The 12,226-nt window shown below is 39.9% G+C and overlaps 1 protein-coding gene across 1 annotated transcript in view; it reads left to right on the top strand.

The window, feature by feature from the left end:
- The window catches only part of LOC103358844 (polypeptide N-acetylgalactosaminyltransferase 10-like), a 123,612-nt gene that overhangs the window by 75,082 nt on the left and 36,304 nt on the right, over positions 1–12,226 (top strand). Inside the window, exons 5-6 of the mRNA XM_008283984.1 lie at positions 9,099–9,284; positions 11,650–11,833. Coding sequence (XP_008282206.1) covers positions 9,099–9,284; positions 11,650–11,833 — 370 coding nt within the window. The remainder of the gene's footprint in view (positions 1–9,098; positions 9,285–11,649; positions 11,834–12,226) is intronic.

The following is a 12,226-nucleotide window of genomic DNA, read 5'->3' on the forward strand; positions in this document are numbered from 1 at the left end:
TCTGACGCTCTCATTACGGTGATTTATCGCCGCGGTACTTTTCAGCAAACCGGAGACGCCGTATTCCAATTTGTTCGGGTCGAATTAACTGTTCATAATTAGACACAGTAACCTTTTCCTTCTCTGAATGCGGCGTACGAGCCGATGCAAATGTTCGCTGTTTAATCTCCGTGGCTGCCATTAGTGCGCTTGTGTAAGAATCACCTCTTGCGGGGCCAAAGTTCGGCCTGAATCAATCTCCTGGCGGTTAGCGGCTAATGGGCTGATTTATTGCCGCGCTATGAAGGTGAAGGCTCACGTTCTTCCCTCTGACCCGTGGAGCTCCTCGGCTATTATTCCGACGTCGGAGCCCTGCGGCGTATTTCAATGACTCATTATCATACGGAATAATTAAAGATTAGTTGGTTTAGTTTTCCTATTATCTGAGCAGAGTTCAGGATCGGTGCCGACTCCGGAAGACGCTCGGTTATATTAAAAAAATCGTGATGTGATGCTGGGGGTATCTGTGTGGCCAAGGAAGGAAGAAAAGACTGGATGCTTTATACAGAGACTCCAGGGATTTTTTGTGTGTAAATTCTTACAAATCGAACAAATGAACACACATCATTGTGCTGCTGATGTGTTGGTAGGATATCGACCCACCAGTGGGACCTAAAGCTTTCAAATAAATGAAAAACTTGAAGAAGCAGACATGACCTGGAAGAACCTGGCTCTCATCTAACATGCTACAACCTGCAAAAACACCTAGAATGCAAATGTACCACCTCAAGAACTAGCTTTGCATTAATTAGAATGACAAGTGGAGGCATGCATAGAAGTCTTGAAAAGTCACTTCAGTCGGTTGCTGTTTGGCAGAAAGAAAAAAAAAAGAGTGGAAATCTGTCCTCAGGTTAAGATGTCTTTATTATATCAAGATGTTCAAGCTGCACTCTTCATAAGACCAACGATAGCAGCTCATAGCTTCAGTGCTGGTACTCAGAATCAACTGACTTTATATCTACAATACCTTTAGTTTATTTGATGAAACCCTGCAGAAGTTCTACCTTCAGAGTTCCAGACCCTTGAAGTCCACAGAGGAGGCTCCAGATTTAGCACTTTAATGGACTTTATCCATCATTTCTGAGCCTCAGAACTTCATCAGTACAGCAGATAGACACATGACATTTAGGAGGAAGAACACATCTGAGTTCTGGTAGAAACTGACACCAGATCAGTTCTACATCCATCCAGGTGTCACAGTCTGAACACTGGATCTGGTTTCTGTTCAGCACCATTTTGTCCTATAATTGACAACTGTTTAGTCATTTTGAAGAATTTCAAATCATTATAAACAATTATCGAGCCATTTTAAATAGAATTAGGGCAACTTTTCTGTGATTCTAAGCAGATTTTCTTTCATTTTGGATAATTTTTGAGTCATTGTGATCTGGTTTCTGTTCATGTCCTCTGTAACCAGCTGGTAGCATCAGTATTATGGGATGTATCATAGTGTGAACAGTTTAATGTCTATGACACAGAGCCATAGAAACAATCATTGTTATCCTGGATGTGTTTCTGGTTTCTGATCATTCACCAGAGAAAACTTTAAAAAGAGCATTTTTGTTCATCTTCAAGTCTCATTTTCACCTTGATGATGCTGCCACCACCGTGCTTCACAGTGAGGATGGTGTGTTTGTGATGAAGTGCATTCTGGGTAAACTTTCCAGGCTCATATCAGCATGTGTGATGGTGGTTGATCAGAACAAGTTCTAGACAATGAAAGGATCATTTTACCTCCAGAACATAGCAAAATACTTTTATAATGTCGGAATATGAGATCCAGTGTTCAGACTGTGACACCTGGATGGATGTAGAACTGATCTGGTGTCAGTTTCTACCAGAACTCAGATGTGTTCTTCCTCCTAAATGTCATGTGTCTATCTGCTGTACTGATGAAGTTCTGAGGCTCAGAAATGATGGAAAAAGTCCATTAAAGTGATAAATCTGGAGCCTCCTCTGTGGACTTCAAGGGTCTGGAACTCTGAAGGTAGAACTTCTGAAACTGAAGTTATTGTACATAGAAATCATGATTCTGAGAGGTTCTGGTCACATCATATCTCATAAATACGTAACAGAGTTGATCTAATCACTTCCTCTTGACACCTTCAGCCTGATATCGTCTTCGTTTTTCTGCGTGTTAGTGTCACCGTCAGCTTTAATTATCAGTCTGATGAAGAATCCGTCTCTTTGCTTTGAATGAAACTTCGTTTCTCCTCTTTAACACGACCGTCGGAGGCTAATTTGAGGCGGGCCGAGCCGAGCTGAGGCCTTCGGATTAACCAGCAGAGACCCGAGTGTCAGTCTGACGGACAGCAGCCCTCGCTCTGCTCTTCATTACCGCTCGCTTTGCTTTAATAACGTCTGATCCGATCTGCTCTCGTCCAAACACTCCGGTCTGGACCGGCTTGGCGGTGGCGCCGGCGCTTCGATGCTGTTTGACTCAATGAGACGAGCTGTCATTTACTCGGCCTCATTAAAAACTGGATCACAGCAGATGAGAACGGCAGGAAGGTTGGAGGGACTCTGGGTCTGTTGGTTCTGCTCGGTTCTGGGCCGTCTATAACATGTCTGGTGTTGAATTTTAGGATTATTAACAGAAAGTCCAAGAAGTAGAGAGACTTAAATAATGTCCTTTTGTGTAGCATGACAAAGTTATATTACCGTTAATCATGAAAATCAAAAACAGTCAACATGTACAACACTTTTGAAGGTTTTACCAGCACTGGAAAATAAAACAGTGTCTCTGCATACGACAGATGTTTGAGCGCTTAAATCTTTATGTGTTTCCTGCGTTCATTCCTTTTTCAAACACTGCCTGCAGTTCAACCGAAAAGTCTCAGAATTTTAATGATGTGACTGTTGGTCACAGGTGAGTCACTGATGGCATCGTGGTTGCCCAAAGGATTGCAGATTTTTTTGTTTTTCAAAGAATATGTTTAAAGTGAGACATTTATTTTTGGGAATTTTTTGAAACGAGAAGAATAAAGTGATTCAGGTGAAACATTAACATTTTTCAAAAATTCTTTCTGTTTTTAAAGTTTTTCTGTCTTGCATTTATTTCAGATAGATAACAAAGCTTTTAAGGTTTTAAGGATTGGGGGCTACTGGGGAAAAAAAAGAAAAGATAAGATATTTAACTACTAGATTTTTTTATTTATTTATTTTTTTCCTTATTTGTCTCCTATTTGCTCTGTGTGAACTCTGTCTGCAGTTCAGCTGAAATAAAACCCTCCCACAATTTTAATCATGTGACTGTTGGTCACAGGTGAATCTCTCATTGGCTCACGGTTGCACTGAGAACTCCAGAATTTTTCACTTTTTACAGAATCTGTTTAGACCAAAAGGTTTATTTGGGGGAATTTTTTTAGATTAAGGCGTGTAGAAGAAAGTGATTTAGTTGAAATATCCAGATTTTAAGTCACACATGATGAGTTCAAGGACTTAAAACCCAACAATCTGGACTTCGGGTTAGTTGGTTTTGTCCGGTTGTGCTGTGTTCTGTCCTTCTGAAAGACGAAACCAAAAGCACAACATCACTGATGAAGCCGGATGACGTCTTTTAATTCTGTGTGAAAGCAGAACCGCTGCCTTCTCTAATATTCAGAATCCAATTAGTGCTTGTGTTCTGGGTCCGTTCCTCTGTGACAGCGGGCCATTTGTAAGAACCGCTATCGACGAGGTGCACAGACGGAGGTGATATTTTATTAATGTGACGCCCGTCTGCCTGGATTCTGCAAATAACGGATCCTTCATTCAGACCTAAAAACTTTTCCCGTCACAGTTTAGAGAAGACGAGGAAACTAAACGGTTGGTCGTTGAGATTTAACTCACAGGCTTCAATTACAGATATTTACATCACAGCCTTTATTACTTGTGAAATTCATTAAGATTTGACTCATTGCACTTGATTCTTTATAGATTTTCTTCATGTTCATATTGACTGTGACGCACTGAAACTGATTCTGGTAAAGCTGACTTTAAGTGTTTCATGCGTCACCTCTGGAGCTTCACAGGATTGTTCTCACAGACTTGGAGAAAGCTACTGCTTCAAAAGTCCTACTTGTGAGGCTGGTAACTGAATTATAGGATAGTGCTGGTGTTATCTTTTAATTATCGTGGAGTGAAGAGACAAAAATCAGCTCTGAATTCTTCCCACTAACACGAGCAGAGCTGGGGGAAAAAATATGTATATATATATTTTTTTCTTCTTCTTCTTTTTTAAACACAACTTTGCTCTGAGGCTTTACAACATTTTTCTTCACTGCGATCAGATTGACTGAAGCATTATATATATATATATATATTTATTTTTTTTAAACACAACTTTGCTCTGAGGCTTTACAACATTTTTCTTCACTGCGATCAGATTGACTGAAGCATTTTTAGATACATTATTTTGCAGCCGACTCACTAACAGCTTCACCGTCACATCAAGAAATGCAGAATCTTTAGTTTTCTGCAGAATCTAGTTTGAGAAAAACGTTTATTTTGGGGGTAAATGTTAAATGAGACGTGCAGAATAAAATGCTTCCGCTGCAACGGTTATGTTTTCAGACATAACCCAAGTTTAATTTAATTTATTTTAATCGTTGGTTTTATTTACCCTCAGGACAGGGCGAAGCTTCGTTTGACTTTAATGCAGAGCTCGAGGTTTGGCACATGTGTCTGTTTGTTCTGGATGAATACTGTCGGCACCGAAAACCCGATCAAAGTTGAGTCCAGAGTCATGAAACTAGTGATCGTAGCATTCACAGTATGTTGAAGGGAGTAAAGTGCGTGTATGGGGTTGATAATGATAAAGAAACATGTCATGAATTGCTCCTATGGGACTCTCTTGTGTGTTTCTCATGAGTTTCATGAGAAAACGGTAATAAATAATTAAACAATGAAGTGAGACCTGCGTTCTCTCAACAGCCAGCAGGGGGCGACTCCTCCGGTTGCAGATTGTATAGAAGTCTGTGAGAAAATGAGCCGACTTGATTTGTTGCCTCAGTGAATGCTTTTGTAATGAGTCAACAGTCTCAATGTGTAGTTTGAAGTCTGCTTCAATAAAACGTGGTGCTCATTTCATACATCATGGTCCCATTTACAGAAAAATAAACGATAAAGAAGGGTAGATTTGAGGACGTTGGCCGTTATAAGTGAAGCATCACTCAGCTGCAGAGCGTCCTCGAGTTCTGTCCGGTTTCGAAGACGGTGATATTCCAAACTTAAAAGGCTTCAAAACAGTCGACATCATGGTAGTTAATGTATAATTCATTTTTTTATAAACAGTCTTTGGTCTAGCGTAAAGATGCGCCTTAGAAAAATTGTTGGTATTGTGTGGAAAAAGGCCAGCTTTTCTTATATTTATCATGATTATTGTTCATAAAATATCCACGTTGGTTCATTTAATGTGTAATTCTTTATTATTGACCGTTCATTTATAAGTCATAAAAGTAATCTTTGGTTTATTCCCACGTGAGGTTAAATTATTGGGAAGCTTCTGTCGACATTTTCTGCTTTTCTTCCCATCGGACAAAAAAAACCCGACAATGTTGTTGTTTGGTATAATGGATATGATGCCGTTTGCATGACGCCATAACCTGGTGTTCGTATAATTGATGAATATATGAATTAATTTCATCTACAAAATGTATAAAACAGTGAAGCGCAGTGTGTTACGGAGCGCTGGTAGCTCTTAATATGCATTTCTTTGTTTCAAAAAACCAAGATGGCGACGGCCATATCCCAGACTTTTGGTCCATCTTTTATCCACACTCTGTTGTGGGGATCGACCCATGTGGGTTTTTTCAGGGCCGATACGAATTCTTGGTCAAAAAAGAAATCCTGATAACTGATATTTGGAACTGATATCCATTACATTTAATGTTTCAACAGCATGTGATATTCGAAAACCTGTCGTTCATAACTAGGCTTCTTCGAGAGATTAAATTGAGATCAATCAGTTTGTCTTTTCTCTGCTTTCTTACTCTTTCAATGTTCTGTCACTTTTATTTCCCACTAAGGTCCGTACATTGAAGCTTTATTATTTATTGTTGTCCGGTTTCAGGTTAATCTGCAGCTGCCTCCTAACTTAGCCACTAGCCGTTAGCGTAGCTTTAGCCACTCTGAGAGCAGCTAACTTCCTGGTTTGCGTTTCTTCTTCAGTCTTTGCTGCTTGAGAGACGTTTTCTGATGCTCTGAAGTTTTCAATTTATCAACAATCACTCAAACAAAATAACGATAATCAGTCGAAATATCGACCACGACAGTCGGTCTATTTCTCGCCCATGGTAAAGATCGGCTGAGACGATTCCAAGCTTTGCTTTTCAGGTTGAAGATGTAGAAAGTGTGCATTCTAAAAACTAATAAGTTGCGTTAATAGCGGCGTTATTGTTTGAACCAGAACTGGTGTCGAGGTAAAGACGTTGGCTTTGTGTGCAATTAGACAGTTTGTGTTTCGGGGAGACAGATGGATTAAAAGACGGCGCTGAGTCACGCCGGTCTGAGTGTCGCGTCGGCTGCATCTGTTTCGTGTTTACTCAAGGTGGACGGCCTCGTACGTGGAGCCTTTTTCTTGGCGGGTCGGTCGGGCCATATGGCGTCTCTGTCCGGCCGAGGCGCCGTTTGATGCAAATGAATTTCGTCAAAGATGTCGGCGACTGAAGCAGATGATGGAAGGAATTGGATCGGCCTCGTGAACGCTGCGTTGCTCTGTGATGTTTGACGCCGTTTGGAAAGAAACTTCACTGTGCTTCCATTTTTTTTTTAAATTTTATTTTTTTTTATTGACCTGTCAGAACCGACTCGACATCCAAGCTGAAAGATTTACAGGCTCCATTTAGGGCGGGATTGATTCCTGTCGAGGGCAGCTGTGATGAAGGATGTGGACGTAGAACCGTCTCCCTTGATTGATTGATGCCTTCTTTGGAGTCGTCTACATGTTCTCGTGCACTTCTTCACCTTTTCACTGTATTTCGGGGTGTTTTAGAACTCTGCCCGTTTGACCGAAACCTCCTCCCGAGTTGAGATTTATTGCAGATCTGCAGCCGTCATGTCCGGGCTTTTTTTTTTCTTTACTCGCTGACGGTAAACTGAGCAGATAAACGGAGGACGCAGTGACTCGCTCATAAGGCGTTATGAGTTTTGCTAAAATGATGAGCTTTATCGCAGGTTTTAGAGGAAGCTTTTCGCCGAAAGCCTTTATGGCCGCACATGTTAGCAGGAGCTGATTTAATTCCTTTTTCATTCCTCACAGTCGGGTTCTTTCTCTTGAGGGTAACATTCTATCTAATGACTGCAGTAAAGACGGAAAGAAGAAAATCAGTGAGAATCTGAAGTTTTCCCTCCGAGGGTTTGTGATGATGTCGAGGCCTGAAGGGGAACATTTCGGCGGGAACATGTGGCGGCGGCAGATGTGTTGTTTGATGGCTAATGGTTTGGCTTCCTTTTGATCTTCTAGCGAGGGTTTGTCGTTTGTGGAGAACGTTGTGAAGTTCAGGCCCTTATTTACCTGATGTCTGCACACGGGCGCTGAGGTTTCATCTGGTTTTGTTGTTTGTGTTTGTGGGGACAGTTAAAAGCAATCAGAGTTTGCAAGCAGCTAATTTGCATCGTTTTTTTTTTTTTTTTGTCATGGATACAAAGACAAAAACCAGAACGATAAGTGTACAACATTAAACATTAAATATAGTAAACAAAACACAGTCGTTGGTTTTGAGCCAAACCTTGAGGCTGGTTTTAAACTCTTTGACCAAAAGGTTTTTTTCTGAACTACAGTCACCTGGTCTGCTTCTACCTGCACTGTAAAAGGGGTTTAACAGCAGCTTTTAACTGTACTTTTATGAGCAACTTACTGAAAAACATAACAAAAAAGAGAATAATTTACATGCTGACCTTCATAAATAACATAAACATAAATAATATCCACGTGATCATGAAATTACTGTATTTTACTGTATTAAATTTAGCAGAAACAGCATTATTTAGACAGAAGCTGTTATTTGAAAGAAAAAAAAAACACTAAGACTGAAAAATGGTAAATCTTGTTTTCATAAAAGCATATTTTTCCTGTTTTAATTGAGTCACACATGATAACTAGTAAAATGTAAGAAAGAAAGGTATTAATTTACACCATAAATAACCATAAAAAAAAATTCTAATATTAAAAAAAAAAAATAGTTTGTTTTTTTACAATGTGTTACTTAATTATACGTTTGTTTGCCGTTATTTAAAAAACAAAAATGATGGATATTAAGAATTGAAAAATGACAGTTCATTTGCTCAACTGTCATTTTTGCAGATTTATTCCGTGTTGTTAAATTAAAGGTAATATCCAGTGAAATCAAAGAACAAAAGTTTCCATGCTAACCTTAAAAATGGTCAAAACTGTCAACAACGTACACGTCATAAATGTATTTTTAGTAATTAAACTATTTAAAACTTCTGATCCTTATCTTCAGAAAATGTTACGATTTTACAGATATTTTTTGTCATTTAAAAATAAAGATAATGCATTTTAAGCATTGAAAAAACAGTTATTCAGATTTTCTCTGTTTTGTTTAATTTCAGGTAATATCTAGTTAAAAATAACTATTTCACAGTCTAACTGTGAAAAAAAAAAAAAAATTAAAACAAACCAAAACTGTAAATGAGGTCCACATGAAAAGTTTGTGGTTTTTTTTTAGAAAACAGTAGTTTGTTCTTTTGCAATGCGCAACTGTACAGCTTTGGATCGGCTATTTTTTTTTTTTTTTTACTCATATTTGCCATTATTTTTAAAAAGGTTGCCTTCAACCATTGTTATATATTTTTCTGGCACCTCTGCTGCCAGATTCAAAACTTTTAAAAAAAAATTTTTAAACTCTTATTGTTATTAACAATAATATTTGTCGTGTGGGTAGATCAGGAATCCTGAAGAGAAAAGGTTGTACGATTTTAAATAAATGTAGACATCAGATTGTTATTTTTCTAGGTTTTTGCAGTGAGGATTATTATTATTTTTTGATTATCGGCCTGATTGCACTCTGACGTTGCAACTTTTCTAAATCCTGCCGTCTGTCCTGTTGTCCTTTCAGAACACCTGAAGGTGGCGCTGGAGGAGTACATGGTCCGGCTGCCGAAGGTTCGCATCCTGAGGACCAAGAAGAGGGAAGGTCTGATCAGGACTCGTCTGCTGGGAGCTGCTGCCGCTAAAGGAGAAGTTATCACCTTCCTGGACTCGCACTGCGAAGCCAACGTCAACTGGCTGCCGCCTCTGATGGGTGAGAAACCTGCCGTCTGACACAAACCCGACTCGTCTCAGCCAGTAAATGAAAAACGTAGGAAAAGATGCGAAGGCTGGCTTTAAAAAAACTAAGAATTATACACGTCGAGCCAAAGAAACACAACTTTACAGCACAAATACATAAATAAATGAAAAAATAAATGACATATTGGTGATATTTGCTGTTAGTTTCTTTTGTTTCCTTTAATTTTCCATTTTGGAGCGTTGCAGCATTCCATTGGATTTTGTTATGTACATATATTTTTGTTGTTTACTGGAGAAAAGCTGGTTGTGTTATTAGCAGATGATAGTAAGTTTTAATCCGATACCATTTTCGTAGATAGTACACACTTCAAGTACGTTAAAGTCAATAAAATCAGTCCACTGTATGTGCTTGACAACTGAGCAGCACTGCGATGCATAAGGAAAGGTGTTCCTGCAGGAGATCTCAACTGGTCTCACCCTGGGACCCACATTTTCCCATGGTCATTAAGTCGCGACCCAATTTTTTTTTTAGAATTCAATATTCAATATATTTTCCTGTGCAACATGCATTTCAGAGCATACAACCATGCACAGTAACTGGACAATGACAAGTACATGTACAAAACTGCACAAAATAAAAAAGGCCACAAACAACATGTTTTCACTCCATTTTGAGCAAATTAATCAGAAACTAAGGAGGGCCATGACAACTGCATGTAGAAAAGTGAATAAAATGAATATCAGAACTGCTCGAAAATGAAGTTTTGGCCTAATCAGGTCATTTGTTGAAGTTAATGAGACAATTGGGCACATGCTCTACTCTTGATTAGAGTTTCAGAGTATTTGGAGATCAAAACTGATATCCCGATTCCAGCACAGCGAACGAATAGTTGGCTATTCGGGTCCAGCCCTAGTATGAAAATCCACATTTTCAATATTCCAGGTCATATTTGCATTTTGCCATCTTGCGTCCCAACATCAACACAAACTTCAAATGAACTTCAAATAAACTATGGTTACCATGCCTGTCAAAATAAAAGTTTTTTCAAAATAAAAAATAAGTCCAACCTGAGACGCACATTATATATTATTTAATTTTGACCAGCTGTCCGCGACCCACCCAGAACAGGTCCATGACCCACTTTTGGGTCACGACCCACCATTTGAGAACCCCTGCCTTAATGTTCCGTAGGTGTTCAAGAACCTTGTTGTAAAGCTCCAGTAGAAATGTAGTGTTACAGGGTAGGATGTGCTGAGGCTCCATAAGCTCCTAAAGACGGACAAAACCTGTATTCTCTACACGATGCCAGTAAATGTAGATAAGCTGTAGTACCTGGTTGTTCCACCAGGTGGAGCTTCGTCCTCTTTAATGCTGTAGAGACCAGAGGAGGCATCACTGAGACGACGTGTTGGCAGCAGAGAGCATTGTGGGGGTTTAGCTAGCAACGGGACCATGACAAAGACTTCTGTGACGATTAATGACCTCCAACCAGAACTCATGTGTTTAAGACAGACTGAGATTGACTAGAACAGCATTTCTTGTCACATGGAACAGACTAACTCTGACTAAAACAGCAATGTGGGGATGTCTGTTAAGATTCTCATTCATCCAGGTCGTGGTTATTCTTGTATTTTAATCGTAGCAACTGGACTTGCTTGAGTTCCTTGAAGATAATTAATCTCCATCCAAGAGGCTTCATCAGTTCTGATTGATTAGTTGGGATTTCCAGATACTTACAATTCAGTCTTAAGAACTCTCCCCAGGAAGATGAAACCACATTCACACCTAGCCACAAAAGACCCTAACGAACCCCTTTGTGGCAGGAGGAGCGCTAACGACTAGCATAAGGAGGGGGAGGAGCAACAAACCCCCAATTGAAACTGAAACTCAGGCATCAATGGCTACTGATGGATATCAGTATGTGGAACTCCCAACTAGTCAGTAAGAACTGATGAAGCTTCTTTGATGAGAGGTGAAACGTCTTCAAGGAACTCAAGCAAGTCCAGTTGCTACGATTAATCTACAAGAACAATATAGGGACATCGACTGAGCTAAATCTGTAATTAACTGAAAGATTTTGACGATCGTAAAAGTTGTGCAAGAGTGGACGTAAACGAAGGACTTCTCGGTTTCCGCCGCATGACACATGTAGCAGTTTACAAGATGATTAACTGAATTATCTTTAAACAAACGTGCATTTTCTTGCTGTTTTTCTTCTCAATGTGAAAATATGTACTTTCACACCTCGTTTGAAAAGCCGGACGTCTGCAGCCTGTGAGGGGGAGTCGCTCGGCTGTAGAAGGTCCAAAAGCCAGAACGGCGTCTTCTGCTACTGACTTTCATGCCAACATGTCTGCCTCCTTCTGTTTCCCATCAGACCGGATCGCCCAGAACAGGAAGACCATCGTGTGTCCGATGATCGACGTCATCGACCACGACAACTTCGGCTACGAGACGCAGGCGGGCGACGCCATGCGAGGGGCGTTCGACTGGGAGATGTACTACAAACGGATCCCCATCCCCACCGAGCTGCAGAAGGGCGACCCCAGCGAACCCTTCGAGTGAGTGCAGATGTTCTACATTTCGACAAAACCTTTCATCTGGTTTGCGCCATTGAATGAGTTACACAAGACCCAGTAATCCTCCAAAGGTCTTCGTTTCCACCTGGATGTCGTGTAGGACGGTTACATAAGCACCGGTTTACCTGTTAAATCTAAAAATGAATCCTTTTTATTGCATTTCGGCCTTCTGTTCCCTCTAATCTAAAGGGTTTCACATGCAAAAAACAATTTCCAAAGAGAATAAATGCCAAAATGCTTGTGTCACACAGGAGGATCAGAGAAAAAAAAGAAGCTTTTTCTGGCAAAATAAAGAAAAAATTCTCAGCTTTTAATGTCGGTTCCTTCAACACACCACGAGTTTCTATGGCGGCGTCTAAATTACTTGTTTTTCCT

This window comes from Stegastes partitus, unplaced genomic scaffold, assembly GCF_000690725.1.
Source record: "Stegastes partitus isolate 25-593 unplaced genomic scaffold, Stegastes_partitus-1.0.2 Scaffold336, whole genome shotgun sequence".
Classification (NCBI taxonomy): Eukaryota; Metazoa; Chordata; class Actinopteri; family Pomacentridae; genus Stegastes; species Stegastes partitus.